The 15,590-nt window shown below is 32.7% G+C and overlaps 1 protein-coding gene across 1 annotated transcript in view; it reads left to right on the top strand.

Moving 5' to 3' along the window:
- LOC137928954 (serine/threonine-protein kinase par-1-like) overlaps positions 1–15,590 on the top strand; it is a 53,756-nt gene that overhangs the window by 6,669 nt on the left and 31,497 nt on the right. Inside the window, exon 2 of the mRNA XM_068771965.1 lies at positions 12,662–12,778. Within this exon, the coding sequence (XP_068628066.1) occupies positions 12,662–12,778 (117 nt within the window). The remainder of the gene's footprint in view (positions 1–12,661; positions 12,779–15,590) is intronic.

A 15,590-nucleotide genomic window follows, 5' to 3' on the forward strand; every position in this document is an offset into this window, starting at 1 on the left:
TATCTTTTTGTTAAAAGACAGAAATTATTTACACATGCATAATTATGTTCTTATTCAGATGTCACGATAAGTAAAAATTTCATAAACACGTGTCTTTATTATTATTGTCAGTTCTTTAATCTCTTAAAGTGTAGAAATTTATAAGACACTGAAGTCGCACTGGAGAAGATACTACGTACTATATACATACATCACATACTATAGATTTCATACACGAGCAGGTTTATGATATTATATGATAAGATAATATTTGTAAGCAGGAGCAAATCGAAATTACGCATGTAATAATTTTTGATCACCGTCTTCATTATGATTTCAAAGATAAACATTAGATATTATCTGTTAAAATTAAAATACAACGCATGCTGCCACCGCGTGATGTGTACGTATAAGTCTTGCGAATATTCTGCCAGGAAATCGTTCCGTATGGCACGCTCTTCGTTTACACTGGGGCGCTTGAAAAATGTTCGCTTGACGCAAATACGTTATCTATTTTGGAGTTCTGCGTCAGTGCTTCGGTGTTATCTGTATTCTGCAGTTTCGCGGTCACCCTCGGCGGCGTCTTCTTTATGCTTTTCATATACTTTTACTGTAGATATTTTCATTGTTCATGTTATTTATCTTGTATGCATTATTGATCGACTCTTATCTTAATCACTATGAATACGTTAGGGTTAGTTGTTCTCCGAACAAGTGAACCGTGTTCCTTTGACATCTAAATATCTCAATACAATGAATCCTAAATTTCATATATGTACGTAACATAGCATATAACATAGTAATACAAAAATAATGGCACCTAATATTGCAAGATTTACTAGAATTTCATAATATTTTTGTTTATGCATTCTATTATGAAGCAACTTAAACAGCTTTTTGCGCTATTGTGTACTTCCCATATTAAGGTTCTATTGCTAATGGTTGTATGGGTATTACATACGGGCAACAATGATTATGCAAAGTAATAACAGAACAACGCAATTTATTATTAATAATAACTAAACGAAAATTAATCTCCTAAAAACCGCCCCAAAATCATTTTACGAAATTTGCCAATGCTGTTAGTGTAAGTCCACTACAACATCAATGATATAATTGGGTGGTCTTGATATTGGGGAATTTATACTGCATATATAATTTAATGTTCCCATTTATTTATCTCTGTCTTCCAAGCTTAATACTATTCATCGTTATTTTAAATCTTTTGTAGTATACAATATTTGCTATTATTAGCATTACCTGAACCGGTGTGTCAGTGCGGAACATCGCACCTGTGACACACCTGCCCTTTACCGCTCTAGAAATTTTAGGTCAAGTAATTCTAAAATGTTAGTAACAACTACCTATCTGGTACGGAAATATTAATTAATTTTCTCAAAGGTATTCTCGATCGAACTCTTTTTCAATAGTAACTGGTTAAGTCCGCACGTATATTATACACATATTGCACATATATTTTTTTAAGTTTTACAATAATATTACACAAGGAATAATAACAAGTTAACATAGTATAAAGTATTGTGTGTTTTAAGTCTAAGGGGACACAGCATGCATTACATAAAAAATAAATAGATAGCAAAAGTAGTATGAAATTGTTAAAAACAAAAATAAAGAGTAATTAAAAGTAATATTTTACCTCGAAAAGATATAAGGTAATAATAATTGTTTACATTTACGTCCTTATGTTTTTACAGTGAGGAGTTTAAATTTTTATAAAGAATTACTGATAATATTATGAAATGAGAAAGCTATAACATGACATCATTCTTTTTAAATGTTGATAAAAACGAACTATTCCGTTTCCTTGTTTACTAATTAATATTAGATATTAAATACAGATTTTCGAATCTTTGACATATTGAAAGAAACATATGCTATCGGTACTAGAGAGTATATAGCGAATTAAGAGATAATCCAATAGAATAAGGTCAAAAGATATGTATTGATTCATATTATTACATAAATAAATTCCATTATGACATCCGTAATTCAGATTGCAGTTGTATTCTTTATTAGAGTATAACAATCATATAAGATTGTTATACTCTAATAAAGAATAGAAATAAACATATAATAAATACTATATTTATTTAAATCAAAGTAAGGGAATTTTGAAATAATTTGTTATGAGAGTACAATTTCATATCACAATTTACTTTTATATAACAGTCGGCTTTGTAAAGATTAAAAATTATTTATGAAGCGTGTCGTTAGTTTTATCGACAAAAAAACCCGTCTGGTGTCTAGGCTGAGGTTGCAGGGGTGAGGAAAGGGGGCATGTACTAGAATGGATGGTACTATGCCCCCGACGTAGCGCCGTACTACGTACATAAGGGTTGCTGGGTGCTACTTAACGCGATTTCGCTGCACACTCAGTGAGTTTGAATGACTGTATTATGGAAAAATGTACTGAAATATATATATGCATTTGGTTGATTGTTACATTTTAAATTTTACTCGTAAATGTTCGTAATTTGAAAAGTAATATTCTTTTCTAATAAATGTTTTAACTGTTTGCTAAAATGTTAAACGCTATTCGTGTTCTTGTAGAACATTCTTACATAAGAATTCAAAAAGCATTTTTAAAGTAATCATCATCATCATCCGTTCAGTCAAAGGACGTCCACTGGTGGGCGCAGGCCTCCGCAATGGATTTCCAAAAAGACCGGTTAGAAGCGTTAGTGCTTCAAATAATTCATCTGGACATTATGAATGCACTTATTTATTTAAATCATACCATTACATAAATTTTGAATATAAACGTAGTCCTGCGGTATCCATAATCACAGAGCAAGCATTCTGAACAAGGGAATGTGTACTTGTCTCTTTCCTACTTAGTGCCTCTCGCTTGCACATTGGTATTGATCGTCGTCTAGACTTGTTGATCACTCTGAATTCGGTCGAGGGTTAGTCGTTTTACGAACTAGTGAACCAAGTTCCCATGACATCGTATTTAAATATCTCCAGACACTGAATTGTAAATTTCTTTGCTATTACGTACGTAACGGGGAAAAAGACATTGGTACCTAATATTGCAAGATTTAAAACAAGTATATATAAAACAAATGCTGCGAGAATTCTACACATATTAATATTAGTAAATACGCATACAATTTTTTTTACAAGGAATAATAGTAAAATTTAATTTTCCACTATTTGAATTTTGTCGTTATATCGCGAACTAATAAAGAATTGTATTCAACAGGTGATTTGTTTTTAATTAAGTCGCAGGTGCGTCAATAGTATTATAAGGTTCGTTGTCTTAAAATTTTATCGCTATTAAAAGATAAGCATTGACGCAAACGTCTGTCGCTTGGCGTTCGTAGGTAAACTCAACATCAGGGTATTTAACAACAAACATACATAATAGGTTTACCAATTTTAAAACAAATAAAATTCGAAAAAACGAAATTTAATGATCCCTTATAGTAAATTAAAAAAAGATTTGAGAATTTGATATTGACTACAAAACGCAATTTCAATAAGCAATTTGTAGATTTTTTGTGTTAACACTAGATGAACTGTCGAAATAGTCAAGGTCGCCGGGAGTCTCTGAATGGAGGTACAGCATGAGCGGTGAATTTTCCAATCTTTGGGGGAGGCATATAGCTTGCAATAGACGTCTATAGGCTGACGTGTTGATGATGATATAGAATTAATTCATTTGGCGCTACAACGTTCTTAAAAATAAAGCTCAGTTTGGTTTGCCTGATTAGCAGCAATAATAATTCCCAAGTGATTCTTTTATTCTTAACAGTTTATTCGAGTGATCTACTCCTGGCAGTTGTTTGATTAACAGTCGATGCTAAATATTTACAAATTTGCTAACAGAAACCGAACAAATCATGTATAATGGATAAATATTCAAAATTATGTATGTAGACTGCGATTTCTTAAATGATAATGTGCGATTATTTAGTAATACCGGGTAACTGGAAATCATGATTGATAAAAAAATTCTTCAGTGTAATTAAAATGTATTGTTTCAATAATATATTTAATTAATATTTTAAGAGCAATATTTTAAGGATCTTTTGTCTGAATGTGAAGAGATAAAATACAATTTGTTGTTATCGCTGTGTCTTATCGCCTTTTATTTATTCGTTCAAGCTTAGACAATAAATTACCGGTGTGCTATTCCGATCTTTATCGATCAAGTTGAAGTCACATACGGTGGTGCCTAGACAACCAGTAAGCAATATCTGCTACGTATGATATACGTATCAAATTTACAGCGAGTATTTCTAAGATAACAACTATCTTCGAAATTTTAATAATTTAATATCACAATCTTTTCTTATAATCAGTTGGGAAAACCACTTTAGTATCTAAGAGAAAGAAACTAAATCATTTTTAAAACTTAGAGTATTAAATCTTTACTACGAGATTCAATAGTAACATATTAATCTCAACTGAAACGTCAAATATCACGCAATATGAATGAAATTACAGGTAATGCTATACAATGCCTTAAACGGTTGCACGTTTTGCACGTTGGACATAAATAATGAGGTCATAGACTAGAAAATGGTTGTGAAACTTTTACATATGATAGATGTTTAAAATACGCAAAAGTAAGTAAAAAACATGTCCCTAACACACAATTCTAAACAGATATAAAAATTAAATGTAAAACGTAGATGCATTACGTTTGAATCTTTGATAACTTTCCTCAAATCCTCGAATTTGTTCACGGACTTTCATACCAGATAAGTTGGCTGTTTAATTTTTTTTTGTAACCAAACCAATAAACTTAGACAATTTATGTAAAATCTGAATGAAGAAAGAGTAGGATTACGTATGTTCTTTTTAGAGAACGAACCGAACCATTATTAAATGTATTTTAGGGCTAGTGCTGTATATTAAAATTATGGTTAAAAAAAATTATAGAAAAAATGTTACAACCCACATGCAATCTCAATAAAAAGTATGTTTTTTTTTTTATAAATAGATTATAATATCAATACTTAAAAGAAAACATTTGTGCCTTTGTTTGTTATTGTTCTGTTTGTAATCGGGTTTATGATATGCACAATCTGATAACTGTATAGATTTGAAGTTGCTTATTTCTTTATTTTTACAAACAGTCATTTATGTGCACATTTGACATTAGATTGAGAAATATCATTTTTTTTAATATTGAATAACTATTAAATAGGTATACATGAGTCGATGAAAAAAAGATTTTCTGTAGGAGTATACTAAATGTTTTAATAATTAAAAAAAAAGGTTTATGGTTGATTTCGCTATGAACTTATCTAAATACCCCTTTTTCTTGAGATTCTAAGCACTCATTTTTTTAAGAAGTTCAGCTACTTTTACTTGTAAAAACTTGCACATTCCATGTCCAGTACGTGTCGAGATTTGCAAAGCGTCACGTAATTGCGTTTTTTTTTCAGTTTAGTCAAGTTTTTAAATATGCATCGAATAATAGTTGCCTGGGCGCATGAAATAGGCCGTACCCGTTCCGCGTTGAGAAGTTGTTATGAAGCAATGTGGCAGACCCATGTACAGCACTGGCAGCATAACTTTTTATAAATATTTTTTTCATTACTTTTACCTTTGTCTTCATGCAGATTTTCATATTGCGATTAAGATAGAACACGAAGTTAGTAGCCGAAGTATTCTGTACAAATAAAATTATAATTTATGATTTTCTAATCAAATTAATACTCGATGACGATGTTAGACATACGTGCGTCATACGTTGTGACATTTTTATTGATTGTGTAGTTAATACCGTGATATAAACATAAATGGACAGGGATCAAAAGTCAATGGTATCAAGTAAGGCTTAAGATAAGATGACAAGGCTCGCTATATGTACATTTATAGGATGTACTATTATTAAAATAAAATTTACATAGCGCATCTCGTATTGTGTATGTTAAAAATATAAGTACTACGGATGAACGAATGTCGCGACAACAATGTGAATGTACAAATCTAAACAAAGTTCACCTATGTCTACATGTAAAAAAATAAAACGCAGATTACGTGATATGGATTTGTTGTACTTCTTTTTCCTTTCCATAATAACTAACTTTGATAACCATCAACATTATAATGCTCGGAACTTTGCTGCGAGATGGAATCCGAAGTGGGAATATACGCCGATAAACCAATTTTTGGAGGCGAAAATGTTCTCAGACAGCGTAAGACCAGTCATCGGGGCGATCTTTGGAGAAGGCCAATGCCTTGCAGTTAGCGCGTATCGGCTAACATGATGATGATAATCTGGTAGTAGCAACCGATGGAGCCATGATTTGTACTTGAACAAATCGGATAGAACTCTCACGCACGCTGAAGCTTACGCCGAATCACTTAATGGAGTGTTCGCCTTGACGACCTAAGGGCTCGACGAGATGCCACTCCGTTGGAATATGCATTGCAATGGCAGAAGCCATCATTCCTGAGGAACGTATTAACAACGATAATCCGTGAGAAATAAGGAGGCTTGCTACTCTCTTCTTTCTCTTTATCTTTTACTTATTATTTATCTTTTACTTTTATTTATTTGTTATAGTTCTCCTCGCGAGATTTCCAATAGAACCGGGTGAATTCATAGTGTATTCAGTGACCGCGCTCCACTCCAGTACTTAATGCTCCAGCGATTAGTTCGACACACTATGAGGCCTGCCCACTGTTACTTCAACTCGCTAATCCGTTGGGCCACGTCTGTTAATTTAGTTCATGTACGGATCTCTTTATTCCTAATTTAATCTATCGCGCTGTATGGTGTTCTTGTATTTGATTGTGTTGCAATTAGCTTAACGTCGATATCGTGTTCGATCTAGCATACGTAATTTTTCCTACTATATCGCGTACCTAATTAGTCAATACTATTTTCGGTTCAGCCTTTATATTTAATCACAAGCTCTATTAAGAGAAAAGTTTTAGCGATAAGTTAGTTACTTTTAAATTAAATTACCACGAAAATTACAATATTTAATAGCAACTACTTGAATATGTTTGAAATTTTTCCGAGTTAAATGACAAACTTATATATTTGTTTAATTTATAAATCTGTTTTGAAAAGTATGCTGGTTTTTCTAATTTTTTTACTTTTGGATCACAAAAAACACCATAGTTTTTGGTATGGACTAGCACATTTCACAAAATTGAATCCGTGAAAATGGAGTAGTCTTTATTAGAAAGAATAGTTAATTATTTAAAAATTGCTAAATACTTATTTAAAAAAACCACTGTTTAAAATGAAGACGTGGATTATTCCGTATAACACACCATTTTTTTTATCAATCTTGAATAGTGGCAAATTCAATCGAAGAGATGTTTTTCAGGAAGGTTATATTTGATGATGAAATTTGTAACAAAATTTGTCACATTTATTGTTAAAATAAATCAAAACAGGAAAGGAAGCGAGTATATCTTAAACCTTTTTAAACAAGACAGAAAATGTAGGAGAACTTTGGTTTTTATATTGTTATTTCTATTTAATTTATTTTTTTTTACTCAAACGACTGTATTATTAGTATTTTACCATGTAAAATATATTGAAAGATATTTAGGCCACGCCATTTCTTTGTAGCTTAATCCGCGTCTTTCTGCGTTACACTGACCCCAACACTAGCTGACGACGGTTCAATAACATCTAGGTTATTGACCGCTTGACAGGTACGTATGAAGAAAATGTAAAGAAAAATATTGGATTTAATTACCGTTCAAATATTAATATTTAATATACCTTCTACAGAGTTAAAATGTAAAGTATGTTATCATACTAGCGCGCGGTAAACTATGACATATTCTTTAAATTAAATTTTCAAGAGTGTGTCCCCTTTTTTCTATGTTGTTACATTATCACTATAGCAGCGTAACATTCATGTATGTACAAAAAATTCATAAACGAGGTATCTTATGTGTCCGCGAGTTTCATGGTGGTAGTTAACCCTTCTTTGCATGGTGATGGAAATTTCCATCATAACATTTAGTCAACAAAAAAAGATACTCAAAACCCTTGTAACGTAAATTTGTTGTTGCTCGCAACTTTTTAAGCGACTATTGCGTACAACAAAACGCGGTTGTCGAAAAATAGCAAAGGTCACTGTGAATTACCAGACCTAGAATTTGTTATGCTGCTGTTTGTTAAGACTGGAAGAAAGGAGCGAGATTTTAAATTGTTTTATGGAAATAAACGGAGATATAAAATACAATAAAAAATGAAAATGAGTGGAAAAAAGGTTTGTTTTCATGTTTTTGTTTTTATGTACAATTTATATCAAAACACTATAAATTAATTTCTCAAAACGTTGTGATAGAAATTTACATCACTATGCAGTAACTTCACTTGTAATGTATGGAAAATTTTTTTTTGTAAATGTTTATTTTATGTTGTTTTTTTTGGGGAAACTTGAATGAAAGAGATATTGCATATTATCTTTGTAAGTTATAAGGCGGTTGGCTCTCAGAAGATGGTCTTAATGACCAAGATTCCGATGATGAAAACCACGATGCTGATGAAATTATAAGTGTTGCAGGAGGAGAATGATGATGACGATGTGGATGAAACTGTTGACGTTGAACCTCCTCTTGTAAAACCAGACGATCAAGAACCCTCTCACACATCAAATTCATCTAATTTGCAGTCTTCATCCAGTTTTCCATTTGACAAAAGAAACTTGATTTGGAAAAAAAGGGATCTGGTGTGTGACACAGATAAAATTACTTTCTTGGGGAGTTCTGCTGCTTCAGGTGGTCTATCACACCTAGAAACTCCATATCAATGTTTTAACCATTTTATCACTGAAGATTTTATCAAAACATTATTGAAGGAGACAAATTTATATAAAAAACAGAGTAATCCCAGTTCATCTATATCATTTACAGAATATGATTTGTATAAGCTCTTTGGTATATTATTATACATGCCAGTAATCAAATTTCCTAGCACAAGATCATACTGGTATACATACTGATATTACTTGTCCGTTTATTGTCCAAGAATACAATAAACATATGGGAGGAGTAGATCTCATGGATAGCTTTTTTGGCAGAAATCATATAAAAAAGGGGTCTAAAAAGTGGTATTTGCGTATATTTTTCATCTATTTGATCTTGCTATTATAATACTCTTGGATTGTTTATAAAAAAATGCTCAAGAAAGTGATGAACCTAAACAGAGTCTGCTTACAATAGGCCAATTCGGAAATGAATTGTCCTTTGTGCTATGCAACAAAGGAACCACCAAAGCAGCTAAAACAGGGCATCCTGGTACCAGTGTACTAGAAGAAGAATTACAATCAAAAAAAGAAAAGGTTCTCCAGCTCCACCACCTCCAAAAGACATAAGAAAAGATGGTGCTGAACATTGACAAAAGTAGGTGGGTCACCCCGGTGCAAATTTCCCAAATGTAAAGGCTATTCTACTATTTCGTGTAATAAATGTGGCGTCAATTGGTGCTTAAATAAAATAATTATTGTTTTTTGAATTATCACTAAGAATAAAGAAGACTAAGTAAACAACTTTTTTTATTTATTTAGTACCGGGCTAAATATGTGAAACTGCATGATGATGTAAATTTCCATCATATTGTTTTTTACATAATACATATTTTTATTCACACTAGGATTTTTTTTAATATTTTTCCTTTAATCTAGAGCATTAATTACATCACCCTGGTTTATTTAAAGAAAATAGTAAAAATCATGCAAAGAAGGGTTAAATCCTGTATAATGTTGCTTATCTCTTTAATTCCGAATTTATAATAAAATTGACGAGATTAGATGACTAATTGATTATACGAATAACAATAGCTTTTTTAAAGGCAGGGTGTTATATTTTGAAAAACCTTATACAATTAAAAAGGTATTTAATTGTTTACCGTAGTTAATATCATACGTTATGTTATTTATGGTAATATTATTAGATGTCGAATATTATATTTATATGAGTACCACTGTAAGTGTTTACGATAATGCGTTCGTACCGTGTATCCAACTGACAATAAAAACTTAGTAAATATATGCATGTAAAGATTGTAATTATACATGTTGTGTGTGAGTTTATTACGGCTGTGTTTTTTTACATTACACATAGAAGAATATACCATGTTTTCATTCTTCCGTTGAAACGCTGTTATATCTTGAGACTAATTATATTGTCAACATGCATTTATTTGCAACAATACTAGTCCCGTTTTAAAAAGAAAAATCATCTAACTACTCCTTTTTTGCCCCGCTCAGTGAAAAAAAGTGCTTGCTACGTCTCTACGATTGATGTGATCGTAGATGCGACATTAACTTTATTTAGTTCGTGGATTATGTACTAACTGTAAAATAACAACGTAGCCGCATCTGAAATTTGACGGTGCTTTTCCGTGAGAGAAAAAAATACATTTTTTCTAACTATAATTAACTATCGTAATCCACTAGCATTATTTAAAAAAATTATTAAAAGTTATTGCGTATCTTGTTCATTCAGAATGGTTCGGATGGTTATTTTATTTCGTCGTAGTTTACTTGGAAGTGGCTGATATAATTTTTTCTTTCGAGAGGAGTTATTATAAAATAGCTTACTATGCTTTAAAAATGTATTATGATAAAATATTCTTACGTCTTAGTGTGTTAAATTATTGTAACTGTAATTCTTTCACTAACGAGTCTAAAATAATGATAGGCTGAGTGACGTAAAGACAGAAACGTGCGTTACTCCTATCGGCATATTGGGGTCAATGTCGAAACGTATGACCAGTAGTTCAATTTGCAATGCCGCAAATAAACGTCGTGTCCTGTTTTCTTCTGTTGCTGTCATTGCTAAAATCAGAGAAGTCTGTCCGCTCTATATATGATAGTAACGAGGCAGATTACTGGGGGCGGGTGACGCACTGAACACAATGTACAGGAAAATATTTAATGTAAAAATGAACTCGTAAAATGCATATCGTATAACTTAAAACTTATTTTAAAAAATACAGTATTTATACCTTTTAAAAATAATGGTTCAGTGTGTAAAAGTTCTTAAATTTGAAAATATTTTACGCTCTAAAGCTAATGTATATTTATTGATATGATTAATACATTGTTGGTTATTTTGAAATCGCTATTGTACAATTTCCTTTGCAGTATTAGAAACTTTCTTTTATTAGAGCTTTGATTAAGTCGCAAGCGGTACTAAGAGGTCGCTCCAATCACGTCAATTGGCTCAATCGTCTGGTGCCAGTGACGTTCATTTGACGTCAGCGCCTCTTTGTCTGTGTGGAGAGCGATTCCACTATATAACTGTACGCTTCCGATGCGACCGAGCGAGCTGAATAAACTATGAAATTATTTTTTGTAAAGCTTAAGTTTTTTTAAGCTGTTTTTAGTACTTTTTATATTTTAGTTCCATACTAATAGATATTTGTAAGGTGTAAAAGCTTTTTCACACATTTCCAATCAATCTATTTAAAGAGATCACTGAAATATGGCTTTCAGTAATTTTATTGGAATGTGACAGGGCATTTATTTGTGGCAGTTTGTAGTCCGCAAACAGAGATAATAAACGATAATTAATTTTAATAAATAATAATGCGAATTTTGAAAACACTTTATTGTATTATCATTAAGATATTTATTATTTCTAAAATCATTGATTTAGATAGGGCGTAGATTAATTAACAGTAAACGTTATAAACATTGACTTCTTACAAGCTTTTGCACCTATAACCAATCACACTGTAGTCATCAGGGAATCGTTAATTAAAATTGACTTAAATATTTAATGGAATCAGGCGTTACCTTGCGAAATTCCATCCTAAGTAAGAAAAGGACCAATATTTAGCCACTTCTGCACATGCAGTGGTAGTCGTATTTTAAGTAGTAATGTTCTCCATTGTTCTGTAAATAAAATAATAAGAATAAGAAGTAATAGCAAAAGATGTAGATGATAGGAAAAGATCTAGGTAATAGTAAAAGTTCTAGTTATTAGTGAAAGGTCTAGGCAATTGTAAAAGATTGAAGTAATAGTAGAAGATCGAGGTATTATTAGAGAAGATATGGGTAAAAGTAAAAGATCGTGGTATTACTATAGTAGACGATCTAGGTAATAGTAAAAGGTATTATAAAAAGATTTAGGTAATAGTTATATTTCAGCTGGTTCCCATTTCGAAATAGAAATCTGGTGAAGGTCATATTGTACATTGAGGTAATTGTAGTGCGAATATTCGGATCATAATCTAGAATATTCAAAGGTTGTCTACGTAACTCCATTTCGTCGGTAGTTAGATACGACGGCCAAGAACTAATTCATTGCACTTTTGCCTTGACATCTGTACGTATATCTTCATACTAAATTATTTTAATAAAGTTTTATTTGTGTTTCAAGAATGGTTTTTGATAATTATCATTGATAACGATTTTGTTTGATTGATGGTAATATATGTGTGCATGTACATGTTTATTTTTATTTCTGAGTTTAATATATCGTAAAAAATATACAACAATCTATCAGGATGTTCCAGTTGATTACAGATAATATAATTATGTATCATTTATTTTGCTGGAGAAATGTTTTTCATTTGTAGTAACACTTAGTTTCCAATAAAATTTATTGGATACATAAATAATCTAAGACAATTTATGATTTTTCTTTGTATTGGGAGTTTCTTGAAAATAAAGACGCAATTAAATATGTATATATGAAAATACTTGTTTTATTGTTGCAGGTAGCAATTAAGATAATAGATAAATCACAATTAGACGCCGGCAATCTTCAGAAGGTGTACCGTGAAGTGGACATCATGAAGAGGCTGGATCATCCTCATATTATTAAGCTTTATCAGGTAAGAATCACGCAAATTACTACAAATATTAAAAAAATTATAAACTGAGTGTTTATTCATATAGATATATTACGTTCAATCTGTTCGATCGACATCCGAATTTAAAATGTTTTATTTAAACTTGATCTTAGAAGGAAGTATGTTTTTCTTCAATATATATTCGCACATTTGGATGATTGTCAGCGTTCGTAAATGAAATAGTGCTTGGACCGGGCGCGATTTTCATGAATAAATAACAATTGGAAGCGAATCGCCGGTGCCGTTTTACAGGCTAACAATGTTATTATATTGGGACCGGGAGGTCAGTGATCGCATTAAACAGAAACTCCCGTGTTTGTGGCACGCCACGTTACGGGCACGATTATCTTTAAATATGGAATTATTGTGACGATGTAAATACTAGTAATTTTCCTTTTTTTAACCCCACTATTTAAAAAAAAACCCTTGAATGAAATCACTTTAGCGCCAACTTTGCTGATATCATTAACGTACTCCATTGAAATTGAATTTGCATTACCTTTAAACGGTAGAGTTTAGACCCCCTGGTCCAGGACGCAGCCACTTTACTTGTGGTAAAGCGTGGTCATTACCGGCAAGTGATAGGAGACTAGGAACTGGAGGAACCCGTAAGCTCCTTGAGACTTCCACACCCGTTTGCTCAGGTTGGTGTTGAGTTCTTTTGTCTGGAGGAAGGTGAGGAAGCGGTCTGACTTGCCGCCGCAGCAGCCGATCTGGTAATTCTGTAACATGCGGGATGCTGCATAGCTGTATGGAAGTTCAAGTTGAGCAAATTCTGCACCGTATATCAGGCAGAGCTGCGACAGGGTACGCGGCCAAGGATTTGGCGCAGGCGTGCTCAATCTTGAGCGACCCACGATCCTCCCACGAAATTGTCGCAAGATCGGACACTCTGCTTCCCTGCGTTGATAGTGAATGAGTATATTATGGAAGCAAGAGCAGAAGGGAATGACCTAAAGGTATGTAAAGGTAAGCTGGGTATGTTTAATGAATGGAATAGAAGGAACGGAAGAGACGACGACATTCACACCGAGAAATTTCTTTCCGGACGCTGTATCAGTCGTACTCCGAAATCGAGCGGGACACGTATCTGGTCCAAATGTTCACCTGAAACGGGGACTTTGAGTACCTGTATAAGTTTAAGCTCAAAAAGAGTCCCTAGTGCCTCTGCGACCCAGAGGAGGACCACACTGTGATACACATAATTGTTGGTTGTCCTATGTTTCGAGGACTCCGCTCTGATTTCGAGGTCGAAATGAGAAGAAAGATAAAAGGAGTAAGCATCGACTTCCTGATGGACGACGACAATTTGCTTCTTACATTTTTTGAAAAAAAAAATGTGTAGATCACAATAAATAGGAATATGACTCAATCTTAGATACCAAAGATCGGTAAGACTCGCAGGAAAAAAACTGTTAATAAAAGTCATTTGAAAAGCAATCCTACACATAGCAGGACGAACGAGAGGGTAAATATATGAAATAAAAGAAAACGGTAGAGATAAACTTACAGCTATTATTATCAAATACTGTTCGCTTATTAAAATCAGGGTTAAACAAATTTAGATGTTTTTACTCTTGATAATTCAAGTAATCAGTTCCGCTTATTCTGCATTTAAATAGAACTAACCGTTCATTGTTTAGTTTTACAGACGGTAATATCGCTTCTTAAAACCCGTTACAAAAAATCCCAGTTTCAACGCGACTCGTCGAAATATGTGTGTGTAAAATGTATATAAGTAATTTAGCTATGAAAGTAAATTATGCCGTTATCGTGTCGTTGCATAGTCGCAATGTAAAAACGTTTCGGCCGTTAGCTGACGGCGGAACAAATTCTAATAAATTAACAGTGACTTACTAGCTGAATCGACGGCTTAGCTGACTAACAGTATTTGGTTGATACGCCGTTTAAGCAAGATCTGCACGACCGAGCGTGATCGTCGCGTTTACTTGTATAACGCCTGACATGTTAGCAAACGAAATCTAGGACATAACGTAATTTATTGTTGAGTCCATAAAAAAATTGTGAGCGTTCGTTCTATCTAGTTTATATGTTTGCGTTTGTCCGTAATAAAATAACCAGTCTAGTCTCTGCAGAACATGATTAAGTTAATTCAAGTGTTGTAGCTTTATAATGTGCATGTGTGTTCGTACGCTTAACAAACAATCACTGTGCTAAATCAAGCGTTTCGTTTACGGTAATCGTTAAGTTGGAACATGAAGTAGTTTCGATTTTGATATAGAAGATATATAAAGTAAAAGTTTTAATGAATTTATTTAACATAAACACATCACAGCATCGTTACACATCAAAATTTAAACCCTAGCTCTGGTGGATATACGCCACACTATAGATTTGTGCCGATAGCATTCACCAGCTTTGCAGTGGCATAGCGTTAAAGACTCTTAGCCTAGACCTCTTTACTAAGCTTGATACATCCCTCGGGACTTTCCACGGCTAGTGGCCCGTAATAATATTTATTTCACTGGTTTAATAGCTCGCTAAGTTTTTAGGTTCACATCAAGACCCTTTTAGCATTTAATTCGGAGTTGCATTCAGAGGTCCAATGGTCGCTATTATAGACATAACTATGTGAAATGTGTGTTACAGTAATTAATCTGTAATCGTATAAGAGACTTTCATCTTTATTTATATTATTTTATTAAAGTTAGGCATTCGAAATGTCGAATACTTATACCTTTTAGAAATTAGTAGATTTTATGAATATATACCCGAAAAAGGCAGTAAAGGCCACGTGAAGGGGGACAGCTATATATTATATCCTAGAACACAT

This window comes from Battus philenor, unplaced genomic scaffold (assembly GCF_028537555.1).
Source record: "Battus philenor isolate CCGP_79_NKW_IND1 unplaced genomic scaffold, ilBatPhil1.0.hap1 SCAF_11, whole genome shotgun sequence".
NCBI lineage: Eukaryota > Metazoa > Arthropoda > Insecta > Lepidoptera > Papilionidae > Battus > Battus philenor.